The following is a 14,271-nucleotide window of genomic DNA, read 5'->3' on the forward strand; positions in this document are numbered from 1 at the left end:
AACAAAAATGAAACAGATTTTTCACTTCAACGTAAAATAATTACCTGGAATCAATTATTCAGAAATCAAATGAATTTGGTTGGAGGCAAGTGAAGTGCTTCTCGTTTACTGTGTAATTTCTCACCTGTGGTAATTTGCAGGTGCCTTCGGGGTGAAAATAGCTATTCAACCACTTTTGAAGCGAGAGAACACCCACTGGGCACAGATAACAATTATTCGTCTATTCCACATTGGTTCAACGTAATTTCATTGAAATGACGAGGAAACATTGATACAACAAGTGTGTGCCCAGTGGGCAATATATTTGAGCGCAACAGTAATAGGCAACAATTATAGAAGTAGACGTACTTTACGCCACTGGATGAAAATTACATCCTCTATTAAACATCTTCCTTTGTTTCTGAGTGCATGAACTCAAAAACCAACAAGAAGAGCTGCTTGAGTGTCAAGGACGAGTCTTGATCTAATGTTGTCGTTATAGATTCATTTACTTTATTATACAACTCCAAATATTCAGCTCATTAGGCTATTCACACAGACAGTGCTTGGGGAAATTACTGTCTTCTGTTCTCAGCATGACGTTAAACAGACCAACAACAACAAAAATATGTACACTATAGCCAATACTTCACTGGGCGTCTCATTTGACAAGACCCCTTTTTACCCTTTTAGTACATAAACGTCTTTAGACTCTACTTGTGTGACAATTGGTACTGTGTGAAGCCGGTGGTACAGTGTGAAGACCAGACATGCAATTAGGCATGTACTGTTAAAAGGAGTGTTGCGTGAGATGGGCAACAAAATCAAAGGGTACCCTGAGGGGAATGTGACAATGACCTATAGGTTCAAGGATTTAACAGGTTTACAAACACAAATAACCAACAAAAGTGGCATAAAATTAGACTCAAGTTCAGTTATTTTATCTGATAAAATAATCATCTTGTTACAAGATACCAAGTCAGACACTGCTGAACAGGACAATCCAAACTATTTTGAACATATAGTTTTGTACAATATGTACTTTACAAACAGTCTGTCAAAAGACGAGCAACATTGTGGCACCACACAATAACCCACAGAGCAGAGAGAGGGTCACAAGTCATGACACAACACAGAAAATGTAGCATCTAATATAGAACAAACTGTTTTTTGTGTGCTAGTTCAGTAGTCCCTCAACACATAGTTAACACTCATTATCGCTAGTGATGGGTCATAAACATGATCAAAGCAGATTAATCATCCACACAGCTATTCACTTTCATTGGTTTCTCTCCAACACGATTGTTTCTATCATTTGACTGTCACAGAAGCTTACTCTAATCAAACATTTGATTGACATCAACTTCAGAGGTAGCACCACTGATTGAATACTCAAGACTTATCAAAGGCATGGACAGGTGTGTCCCCAACATGGATCTCTGTGGATATAGATGAGTCATTGCAGCTGTTCTGATGAAGTTAGGAATCTCAGGTTCTCCAATTGATATTCACTCTGACTGACTGTGGTCTGTATTAGACCTGAGTGAGTATAGAATAGATTTGGTTAGGGTTCCTCAGCTCTTCATTCCAAGGCTCCAGTCTCAATTGACACTCTCTGAAATACAGTATGACATGATAAACCGTGAACAGATACATTTGGTTAGGGGCCCTTCGCTACACAACCCCCACTCTAATAACAATCCATCCACCTTCAGTGAGACATCTGTGGAGGGCCACGATTGGTGGCAATGGACATCAGACCGAGGGTGGTAGCTACCAGAGAAGCTGCATGTTCCCCCTGACAGGCACAGGTGTCCAGTAGGGAGCGTGTGCGAGCGGTCAGTGTCAGAGAGGCAGAGATGACCTCACAGGCCTCCGGGGGAAGGGCTCGCCGTGAGATGAGCACATCCAGCAGGTTGTTGAGTCGTCCCTCCGTCATGCCTCGAATGATGCCTTCACGTCTCTCGCGCAGGATACGACAATAGCTCACCGCCATCGGAGTCGTAGAAACACACCGTGCAGCTGCTGACGAAGGAAGGGTGAAGTTTCAGGGATGACACAAGAACTATAATATCACATCTCTCTCAAACACTCATAAAACACAAATCATGTAAAGAGGACTTTGAGAAAAATACTGAGACAACTCCGAGAAAGAGGACAAGAGACAAGTAGTAGCTATCTGATATGAAAGACAGTAATACGTACAGTAGATTATTTCACTGAAGACTGAAATTCATAGCCCTACTAGACAAGTTACCCTCTTATTCAACACACTGGTCACAATCATAAATGTCTAGTAGCCATGTATTGCTTTTTAAAAAGAACATGTTTTTGACTCAGAGCATTTACTGGGACAACAGACAACTTATAGAGAGAAACAAAGATCCTCAAGGGAGGAAACGCATTGGATACTGATAAGACTGTGAAAGGATGGCCATGCAGGAAACCAGCAATCCCCCAAACTGCACTGCACTGTACATAAGTTTGCAGACAAAACTGGGTAATAGGTGGGATGTCTAAGCTTAAACACATTTTCTACCATGGGAGCTGGCAGTGGGCTGGTTGAGAGGGCTCTGTCTGAGTGCTTTGGAGGGGCTGGAGGAGAGTGGGGGTGGTGGGCTCTGTCTCTGGGAGACGCCTCCTGTCCCTCTGGAATGCTCAGGACCCGGTCCACTGCTGGGACATCTGGGACTGGTGGAAGACACCACAGAGCCAGTCACACAGTCTGGGGAGAGAAACGTTGCTGTTAGACTGTTCAAGAATAGATATCAATTAATTATTATTTAATAAAGAAGATAAACAACAGGGTAGTTTCACTGACAACAAACTGAGCATATTCACAAACTGCTCTAATTATCAATCAGTTTGAAGTTCTTACCCTGACAGTGCTTCCTCTGGGGTGCTTCCCCTGTATATATGGCTGTAGTGGGACTAGGGAGTGTTTCACTAGGGCAGGAAGTCTGTGGAAAGAGCAGTGTCTTGTTGCCCACATATTTAGTGTCTCCGGAACCAGCGCAGGCCTAGTAATGAGATATGTAAATATTGTTTTCAATGTAAGACATCACAAGCATTAAGTACAATCAGAATATCACAAAAAAATGTGAACCAAGCTCACTTCTAGGTTGTTTATCTCAATGGGAATGTCCTTCACAGGATGTATTTTAGAGTCATGTAGCGCCCTCTCCTGGTAAAGGGACAGAAAACACATACACATGTTTGCTCATGATTAGTGGCTGGTCTATTTACCGTTTTCAGCAATAACTGTTGAGAGATTAAAAGCACATGAAACATATCCTGATTTCCTCAGTCAAAACAAACCGATAGCAGATCAGGGTTGTGGAAATAGAGAATATCGGACTTCGGAGTGTAATATTAGAACTTATTAAATGAGGATGATCCGTACCTTGCTTTCCCTCATCCTGAGGGTAGCCCTTGTCATGGCATCGGGATCAAAGGTTGCTATGGCGCTCCTCAGTTCCAGTGCACAGTCTATGGACAGAGAGCCAGAGAAAGAAGAAGACATGAGAAAGATGTATGCCAAGTAAACATCACATTGACCATAATGCACCAAAAGTTCCCGTTTTTTTTTATACCCACATGGCAGTCATAGGCAAGGAAATACATGGATATGAACTAACACCAGAAAATAAACAATTGAACACAATTTAGATGAGAAGACTCAAAGACACTTATTGATTAAGTGGCAGAAGTAAGGTATGGAATTGTATCTCTCAGTCATGGCGTGTAGAACAGATAGGAGGTGGGTGCTGCAAGTGGTTCTGCCTGTCACTTGTCCTCACCAGGCAGGTAGGTAAGCAGTCAAGGACGGGGGTCTTGTAGGGAGAGATCAAAGTCCAGGCACAGCTGCTCTCTTCACCATTGTCTATCTATACTCTGATTCACCCTCACAGACAGACTTACCCTCTGCTGTTGGACGGCTGTGTGGGTTAGTGCTCCAGCAGTTGGTCATCAGCTGAGAGAGGGTATGGCAGTGGGGTACATGTTTGGGTAGCAGCTCATCCTTCAGGCCTGAACCAATCCCATCATCACCTGAAAGCAGCTGGAGCAAATCTGCTTGGGCATAAACAATGACAACGATGTGTTACAAATGACAAATGTAATAAAATATTGAGACTGTATGATATACGGCCAGGTATAATCTAGTCTCTGCTGATAGAAACAGAGTTGTGCTTTGAATAGACAGAAATAAATAGAAACACCTCCACATGGTTGTCTTCTGTTCAACGTCTCCCACAGCAGCACGCCAAAGCTAAAGAGAAAAGATGTTAATTGGGTAGCTGCATGTTCATTAGTAAAGGCATCTGTAGAAGTGGTAAACCCCTCCTTCCCCACCTGGTACATTTAATTGGTGAATATGACTGTTTGAAGTGGCAGGATCATGAAAGGTGACCTCACCTGTACATGTCTGCCTCCACAGAGGGTGTGGTGCCAGTCAGGGCCTCAGGAGACAGGTACACCAAGTCCCTGAAGCAGGGCCCTCCTCCAGCAGAGAGAGAGGAGCCAACCCTCCACTGCCTGGGCAGGCCCCAGTCACTCACCTGGAGGTAGGAACATGAACACACAGATGAACATAAATGACAACACACACACAAACATAAACACCCCCACAGATTAACATAAACACCCACACACAAACCGACAAAAAACACCTGCTCTAACACAGACTCAAACCCACATACGTACACTGTAAAGCTTACACCTGTAACTGTTCACAATACACCATATCCCATGGAAAATATACCATCAATCAAAGGGAGTTCTTTCTCACATTAGTTTCACCACTCAGAGAGAAGACTTTTGTCTCTGTAGTACAGGACTGGGTCAGTTATCAGTCACTGTTCTCTACCTTGGCCCGGTACTGCTGGTCCAGGAGAACATTGGTGGGTTTCAGGGCCTGGTGGGGGAGTGGTATGCAGTGGAGGTGGCACAACCCCTCTGCCACATCTAATAGGATGCCTAGCCTGAAACTCATGGGTAGACCTGGATACAGCTGGGTCTGACAGGGATAACAAGGGTTACAATCATTCAAAAGATGCAGTATCAAATCTATTCACTTCATTATAATGGATAATAAATAAAAGGGATCTGAAAGAAAAGCACATGACAACACAAAGTTGAAATTGTGAACTGAAAATACTAAAGAATTCAACATGACCACAACACAACTTACTGTATGTAAATACAGTTTAACCACAGATAGACTAAATCATGTGCAGTGTCACGTCTACTGTCTGAACTTTCTCCTGAAACAGGAAGAGCTCTTTGTGTAAATAAGGCAGTGACAGTGCTGATGACAGATAGATCTCTTTTTGCATCAGCCAGGGGCTTTCCAGATACAGCATGTGGGTGACAAGCACAGCATTGTTCTCCATGAAGACACAGGAATTGTAAATAAAGCAATCAAAAGAAGGACATTATTTGACTAACTTTATGTGCTTCTATCGACCACCAGTTTGTCCACCAGTTTGTTGATACACTGAGTGTCCAAAAACTTTAGGAACACCTGCTCTTTCCATGAGTTAGACTGACCAGGTGAATCCAGGTGAAAGACATGATCCCTTATTGATGTCATTTGTTAAATCCACTTCAATCAGTGTAGATGAGGAAACAGGTTAAAGAAGGATTTTTAAGCCTTGATGCAATTGATACATGGATTGTGTGTGTGCCATTCAGAGGGTGAATTGGCAAGAGAAAATATTTCAGTGCCTTTGAACGGGGTATGGTAGTACGTGCCAGGCGCATCGGTTTGTGTCAAGAACTGTAACGCTGCTAGGTTTTTCATGCTCAACAGTTTCCCGTGTTCATCAAGAATGGTCCACCACCCAAAGGACATCCAGCCAACTTGACACAACTGTGAGAAGCATTGAAGTCAACATGAGCCAGCATCCCTGTGGAACATTTGTAGAGTCCATGCCCTGACAAATTGAGGCTGTTCTGAGGGCAAAGAGCGACTCAATATTAGGAAGGTGTTTTTAATGTTTGGTGTACTCTGTGTCTACTGTATGCTGCAACCAAGGGAAGTTGCAGAACCAACTTAGATTAATCAATTAGCCAACTGCCACACACTATACATGCATATTCATATTTGAGTTAGACTGAGTGCGTATATATAACACTGACCTGGTATAGTAGAGAATGTAGAGAGCCCTCTGGCATCCAGTCATACAGCAGGCCCATCAGACACCAGGCCTTGTACACACCCAGAGGAACCAAAACCCGCTCTGAATGGACTTGTCTGACCACAGCCACATCTCTCATCCACTCAGTCCACTCACTGGGGAAGAAGAGAACACACAGTAAACACACCACATAGAAACATATGCAGTAAACACATAAAAACACACAAACCCTCAAACAGACACGCACCTGCTGAAGTGGTCTTGGTTCACAAGGCTTTTGTTTACACTAAACAAGTAACCGCAATAATGTGTCAGATTTTTATTTTATTTTGGAAAGTGGTGTGTGTATGTGTGTGTGAGAGAGAGAGAGAAAGAGGGAGAGCGCAGCACCCGACCTCACCCTCCTAGAATCTGAAGTAAAATGTTAACTGTTTGCTCATGATCTGGTGCTTCTGTTCCCAACAAGGGCCTACAGCAGCACCTATAATACAAATAATGGGGTTTCAAAAAAGGTTCAATTGCCAGGACCACAAATACAAATTCCATCTAGACACCATTGACCTAGAGCACACAAAACAACACACCTACCTCGGCCTAAACATCAGCACCACAGGTAACTTCCACAAAGCGGTGAATGATCTGAGAGACAAAGTAAGGGCATTCTAAGCCATCAAAATTAACATAAAATTCAACATCCCAATTAGGATCTGGCTAAAAGAGCCTTTATATTCTACAACCACCTAAAAGGAAGTGATTCCCAAACCTTCCATAACAAAGCCATCACCTACAGAGAGATTAACCTAGAGAAGTGTCCCCTCAGCAAGCTGGTCCTGGGGCTATGATTCACAAATACACGACAGAGCCCCAGGACAGCAGCACAATTAGACCCAAACAAATCATGAGAAAACAAACAGATAATTACTTGACACATTGGAAAGAACTAACAAAAAAACGAAACAAACGGGAATGCTCTTTGGCCTTAATGATATTTGGCCTTCTCCCTGCAGGCAGTCACTGAGTCCGAGGTGGTAAAGGAGCTCCTTAAACTTGACCCTTTCTTCTTTAAGGTTGCTGACCCTATCATCGCTAAGCCTATATCGAACCTTTGTAACCTGTCTCTCCTTTATGGTGAGGTTTCCATTGCTTGGAAGCGAGCCATGGTTCGTCCTTTATTTAAAGGGGGAGATCAAGCTGATCCTAACTGTTATAGACCTATTTCTATTTTGCCCTGTTTATCAAAAGTGTTGGAAAAACTTGTCAATAATCAACTGACAGGCTTTCTTGATGTCTATAGTATTCTCTTGGGTATGCAATAAGGTTTCCGCTCAGGTTATGGATGTCTGACTGCAACCTTAAAAGTCCTCAATGATGTCGCCATTGCCCTTGATTCTAAGCAATATTGTGCTGCTATTTTTATTGACTTGGCCAAAGATTTTAATACAGTAGACCATTCCATTCTTGTGGGCCGGCTAAGGAGTATTGGTGTCTCTGAGGGGTCTTTGGGCTGGTTTGCTAACTACCTCTCTCAAAGAGTGCAGTGTATAAAGTCAGAAAATCTGCTGTCTCAGCCACTGCCTGTCACCAAGGGAGTACCCCAAGGCTCGATCCTAGGCCCCACGCTCTTCTCAATTTACATCAACAACATAGCTCAGGCAGTAGGAAGCTCTCTCATCCATTTATATGCAGATGATACAGTCTTATACTCAGCTGGCCCCTCCCCGAATTTTATGTTAAATGCTCTACAACAAAGCTTTCTTAATGTCCAACAAGCTTTCTCTACCCTTAACCTTGTTCTGAACACCTACAAAAGAAAGGTAATGTGGTAATCATTTGGTAAGAAGAATGCCCCTCCTCTCACAGGTGTCATTACTACCTCTGAGGGTTTAGAGCTTGAAGTAGTCACCTCATACAAGTACTTGGGAGTATGGCTAGACGGTGCACTGTCCTTCTCTCAGCACATATCAAAGCTGCAGGCTAAAGTTAAATCTAGACTTAGTTTCCTCTATCGTAATCGCTCCTCTTTCACCCCAGCTGCCAAACTAACCCTGATTCAAATGACCATCCTACCCATGCTAGATTACGGAGACATAATTTGTAGATCGGCAGGTAAGGGTGCTCTCGAGCGGCTAGATGTTCTTTACCATTCGGCCATCAGATTTGCCACCAATGCTCCTTGTAGGACACATCACTGCACTCTATACTCCTCTGTAAACTGGTCATCTCTGTATACCTGTCGCAAGACCCACTGGTTGATGTTTATTTATAAAACCCTCTTAGGCTTCACTCCCCCCTGTCTGAGATATCTACTGCAGCCCTCATCCTCCACATACAACACCCGTTCTGCCAGTCACATTCTGTTAAAGGTTTCTGGGTCGCTCCTCTTTTCAGTTCGCTGCAGCTAGCGACTGGAATGAGCTGCAACAATACTCAAACTGGACAGTTTTATCTCAATCCCTTCATTCAAAGACTCAATCATGGACACTCTTACTGACAGTTGTGGCTGCTTTGTGTGATGTATTGTTGTCTCTATCTTCTTGCCCTTTGTGCTGTTGTCTGTGCCCAATAATGTTTGTACCATGTTTTGTGTTGCTCTCATGTTGTTGTTATGTTGTGTTGCTACCATGCTCTGTTGTCATGTGTTGCTGCCTTGCTATGTTATTGTCTTAGGTCTCTCTTTATGTAGTGTTGTGTTGTCTCTCTTGTTGTGATGTGTGTTTTGTCCTATATTTATATTGTATTATTTTTTAAATGTTAAATCCCAGGCCCCCGTCCCCGCGGGAGGCCTTTTGCCTTTTGGTAGGCCATCATTGTAAATAAGAATTTGTTCTTAACTGACTTGCCTAGTTAAATAAAAGGTTAAATAAAATAAAATAAATCAAATGAAACAGAGAGTCTTGCTGCTGTGATGGCACACTGGTATTTCACATAATAGATATGGGAGTTTAAAATGTGATTTGTTTTCAAATTCTTTGTGGGTCTGTGTAATCTGAGAGAAATGTGTGTCTAATATGGTCATACATTTGGCAGGAGGTTAGGAAGTGCATCTCAGTTCCAGCAGAATACCTGACCACTGTGACTGACCCAAAATTAAGGAACACTTTGACTATGTACAGACTCAGTGAGCATAGCTCTTGTTATTGAGAGAGGCCGCCATAGGCAGACCTGGCTCTCGAGAGAAGATGAGGTGGAAACTGAGATGCACTTCCTAACCTCCTGCCAAATGTATGACCATATTAGACACATATTTCTCCCAGATTACACAGACCCACAAAGAATTTGAAAACAAATCACATTTTAAACTCCCATATCTATTATGTGAAATACCAGTGTGCCATCACAGCAGCAAGATTTGTAACCTGTTGCCACAAGAAAAGAGCAACCAGTGAAGCACAAACACCATTGTAAATACATACTATATTTATCTGTCTACTTATTTTCCCTTTCGTAGCCTTTCAACTAGTTGCATATTGTTGCAACACTGTACAAGGCTAGTAATACAACTTTTAAAATGGCTCTATTATTTAGAAACTTTTGAGAGTGTAATGTTACTGTTAATTTCTGATTGTTTATTTCACTTTTGTTTATTATCTACTACACTTGCTTTGACAATGTCAACATGTTTCCCATGCCTATAAAGCCATTTGACTTGTAGAGATAGATTTTGTCATTGCATTTGAGCTTGATATTTGCCATCTTTACCTTCCACCTGCAGTGCGAGACGAGAGGACCTTGATTGAAACCTGTAGCTCTGTTCTCCGGTAAGTACCCCGAAGACACCCGCCTGCGCTGGTTCGGCACAATATCACATTTAGCACGTCCTCTTGATGAACAGTTTCCACCGCCATCTGATAGTAGGAACAGAAACCAGTCGACTCTATAATAATACAACTTTTTTTTATTTTATCTTGCTTGTTGCTTTGCCATGGATTAATGTATTTGTCTTTCACTGCACTGACAAATTGAACAGCAAGCATCGAGTTGCCGCGTGTGCTATGAAGACAGTGTATGTATATCGACACGATTGGCTGCTTTGTTCACGGAAATCTCCTGGCTAGCTACAGAAGGCTATAAAATGAGGGATGAAGTCATTTTTTTGGCAATGGCGTAACAACAGATAAAGGCAGCGGCATAACTTGGCTTGAACAACTCCTGATTCAACTACCCACTGGTCAAAAACGGATTGAACCAACGTAGTTTCCACGTGATTTCAACCCGCAAAATCTACATGACAATGTTTAATCAACGTGGAAAACTGAGGGCATTTCGTCTTTTTTCACCCAACGTTTAACCTAAATGACAATGACATAGTGAATGTTTTTGTTAGTTGACAACTCAACCAAAAGTGAAAGGGCTGAAGAGGATTTCCCCATGCCTCCTGTAGAGGGCTGTTAGGGGACAGAGTTGGGAAATTAATTTAAAAAAGGTTTACATAATGTACTTTTTCCCTCCTTCCAAGCAGAAGGGCTGCAACCAACTGACTTTAAATACCATCTGTGTCAGGAAGCCTGCACTAGTGAAATATACTATATATACCTATATAAACAGGGGGCTTAGGGTAAGTAGTCCAATAGCCTACCCACTTTTCTGTTTTCTACACTGTTCCGACAGAATTGACTGTATGTTACCTGTAAAAAATAAAATAAAATACTTGGCCAATGTTTATATGAGCACTTTTCAAACAGTTCCATTTTCACAAAATGCTTGCCCGCATAAGCCTTTTATACATCCTGTTTGCATGCCGGCACCTGTTGGTTACCAGTGGGAGTATGTGCTGATATTTTAATAAATCCATTATTAGTTAATTTAGACAGGTTCTAAGAAACATAAGACTGAGAAAAATAGAATAGCATATTTTGAGTTTAATGATGTTACTGGTCTGTGTAGCCTATAGGCTGCATGTCTGTGCCATGCAAATGAAATCAATAGTTCATTATCTTGTTCATTAAACAGTCAACACACATATTTTACAGTAAGAACATTATGGAATATAACAGAATAAAACAACTTACACTACCGGTCAAAAGTTTTAGAACACCTACTCATTCAAAGGTTTTTCTTTATTTTTACTATTTTCTACATTGTAGATTAATAGTGAAGACATCAAAACTATGAAATTACACATATGTAATCATGTAATAACCCAAAAGTGTTAAAAAAATCTATTTATTTTATATTTGAGATTCTTAAAATAGCCACCCTTTACCAGAGAAGTTAACTCCCCAGTCGCTGTGCCCACAAAGTGGTTTTCAGCCAACCAGCGGAATGTCGCAGAGTAGCCTGCGGAATACACCACATGTCAAAGCGACTAGTGCCTTCGCACACAGGGCGACAGCCCACCACAGTCTATGCGACAGCCACCGGTGACCATAGCAATGAAATAAACAAACATTGTCAACATGCGAAAAGAATAATCGCTATAACAACATAAGCATACATTAAAACGTATTTACATGCAACAGAAATTATTCACAAAAAAATCTATGACAAAACAATGATTTTTTATTGTTAAACGTGACAGTAAGCAGATTGTGCTCGCCAGCTAACTTAGCTAGCTAGCTAGAGTGGGGAAGTTAGCTGTGATGGTGTGATAACATTGACTGGTGATGATCAATGTACTGCAGTAGCCTATTAGGCCTTATAATTAGCCAACGAATGATGGGATAATATGAATGAGCTTCTTCAGCTACACATAGCCTAACTTTTCACCACGCATGCTACGTTTTCTACTGTGATTTGTCAACAATGAAAGGCACTTCTTGAAAAAATAGAGCAGAAGCCAACGGGCTGTGTTGGAGAAGATCAAAACAGCAGTGTATCATGGATAAATTGTGACTGACTGATCTACAAATAATAATGAGTTGTTATTTATGATGCAAGGTGATTTGTTGATCAGTCAGTAAGCAGTCGCTTTGATGCTCTCGAACACGGTCATGTTCTCCTCTCCACCTGGATAGAATACCACCCCCACCTAGGCTTAATTGAAAATGTATGGGCCACCGCTGTTTGTCAGCACCTTAATAGAGATAGCCAGCTTGTAGTCCTAACCTCTTGTTCTTTCAGCCATTCCTACAGTGTGTTGAAAATAAATGGGGGAAGAAAAGGGTCTGGGATAAACACAGAAAATAAGGTATGAGGTTAACACACGCTTAGGAGATCATATACGTTTTTTTTAACGAGATAATATCAATAAGTTAACATGACCTTAATGAATTATGAAGTCTTTATGTGCTTTTTGAAATAAAAAATGCTACAAAATTCACAAAATGTGACTAGCTGCTGAAGATTTTCATAGAACAAAACGTATAAGATCTCCTAAACTTGTCAACCTCACCTTATTTTCGGCGTACATCACAAAATCCTACAAAAACGGCATCAATTTCCACTTAGACTTTGTCCAATGAACCATGGCGGAGTTAGTGCCTACAAAAAGACGCCATTGCTATTTCTCTCTGGATTGGCTCATTCTCAAACCCGCGATCAGTGGCACGCGAGCTGCCGCCTAGCCAATCTCCTTCTTCTTCCATGAGGTTTAACGGTAGTTTGTATCCAATAAATGTTGCATTACCGCCACCTACTAGACTGGAGTACAACTCCCTTATACTTTGCTTGAATTTTTTTTTAAATAAAATATACAAATAGCATACCATCTAACACAACACTCACAAAAAAATTATCTAATAACCCAACACACCTCCATGCTTTGTAAGGGCTATATGACCAAGAACGAGAGTGATGGAGTGCTGCATCAGATGACATGGCCTCCACAATCACCTGACCTCAACCCAATTGAGATGGTTTGGGATGAGTTGGACTGCAGAGTGAAGGAAAAGCAACCAACAAGTGCTCAGCATATGTGGGAACTCCTTCAAGATTGTTGAAAAAGCATTCCAGGTGAAGTTGGTTCAGAGTTCATCAAGGCAAAGGGTGGCTACTGTAACGGTGTTCCTCCTCCTCTTCATACGAAGAGGAGGAGTAGTGATTCGACCAAGGCGCAGCGTTGTGATATGACATGATATTTATTTAAACAAGACGAAAACAAACTATACTTGACTAACTAACAAAACAATAAACGATGTAGACAAACCTGGACGTAAGAACTTACATGTAACACGAAGAACGCACGAACAGGGAAATGACTACATAAAAACCGAACGAACAAAATGAACAAACAAACCGAAACAGTCCCGTATGGTGCAACATAGACAGACACTAACACAGGAGACAGACACTAACACAGGAGACAACCACCCACAACAATCAATGTGAAAACACCTACCTTAATATGGCTCTCAATCAGAGGAAATGAAAACCACCTGCCTCTAATTGAGAGCCATATCAGGTCACCCTTTAACCAACATAGAAACACATAACATAGACTACCCACCCAAACTCACGCCCTGACCGTCAAACACATACAAAATAACAGAAAACCGGTCAGGAACGTGACAGCTACTTTGAAGGAGGTTAAATATAAAATGTATTTTTATTTGTTTAACACTTTTTTTGGTTACTACATGATTCCATATGTGTTATTTCATAGTTTTGATATCTTCACTATTATTCTACAATGTAGAAAATAGTAAAAATGAAGAAAAACCCTTGAATGAGTAGGAGTGTCAACTTTTGACTGGTACTGTATCTGACCTGGATCATCATTTTGTCCATGTGATGATTTTATGACTGGCCTTGATGACTCAGACAGAGGAAGTGATATTTGTTGAGACTGATGAGGTAGACACAGGTGATGGAGGTATAAAACAGAAATAGAGAAGAGCATGGCCTATGTGTCTATCTTTATTCCTGTTTCCATTTACTTTAAGATGTGGTTAGAGCGTTACGCTATTTAACAATAGGCTACAATGTATGAGTGCATAATGAGTAGGTTGAATTGTTTGTGGGTATGAAAAGACTGTGTCTTATTAAACACTATGTTTTACTCACACCTGCCTTTGGGCATTAAAAGCTCAGGGAGATAGTGTGGACACAATCGGTTTGCTGTATCTAAGTCTGGTAACAGTAAATTCTAATGTATGCTAAATATAGTCAATCCTCTTCTTAAGAATGGACATCTCATTGACAGCCTAAAAGAGACATAAGTATCAGTTTGATGGTTTACTTCCTCATTCTCCCCCACTCTTTCCATCATGTGTTT

General features: G+C 41.4%; 1 protein-coding gene across 1 annotated transcript; it reads right to left on the minus strand.

The window, feature by feature from the left end:
* Positions 1-469: 469 nt before the first annotated feature.
* Positions 470-10,160, minus strand: LOC120025385 (receptor-interacting serine/threonine-protein kinase 2-like). Its single transcript, XM_038969934.1, has 11 exons — positions 9,819-10,160; positions 6,121-6,274; positions 4,847-4,996; positions 4,396-4,538; positions 4,200-4,249; positions 3,901-4,050; positions 3,383-3,468; positions 3,095-3,163; positions 2,858-2,999; positions 2,519-2,704; positions 470-2,004 (listed from the first exon to the last, which is right to left on the minus strand). The coding sequence occupies exons 1-11, from the start codon at positions 10,091-10,093 to the stop codon at positions 1,691-1,693; spliced, it is 1,719 nt and encodes a 572-aa protein (XP_038825862.1). The 5' UTR covers positions 10,094-10,160; the 3' UTR covers positions 470-1,690.
* Between the last annotated feature and the right edge of the window lie 4,111 nt (positions 10,161-14,271).

Source organism: Salvelinus namaycush, chromosome 30 (genome assembly GCF_016432855.1).
Source record: "Salvelinus namaycush isolate Seneca chromosome 30, SaNama_1.0, whole genome shotgun sequence".
Classification (NCBI taxonomy): Eukaryota; Metazoa; Chordata; class Actinopteri; order Salmoniformes; family Salmonidae; genus Salvelinus; species Salvelinus namaycush.

What these genes read in the sequence shown, in the direction of transcription:
- LOC120025385 (XM_038969934.1), bottom strand. Translation starts at nt 10,093, where the DNA reads ATGCTTGCTGTTCAATTTGTCAGTGCAGTGAAAGACAAATACATTAAT. An exon ending in TACATTCTCTACTATACCAG is followed by an intron (nt 4,997 to 6,120) that starts GTCAGTGTTATA and finishes TATCCCTGTCAG; the next exon opens with ACCCAGCTGTATCCAGGTCT. An exon ending in TTGAGATAAACAACCTAGAA is followed by an intron (nt 3,000 to 3,094) that starts GTGAGCTTGGTT and finishes TCTCATTACTAG; the next exon opens with GCCTGCGCTGGTTCCGGAGA.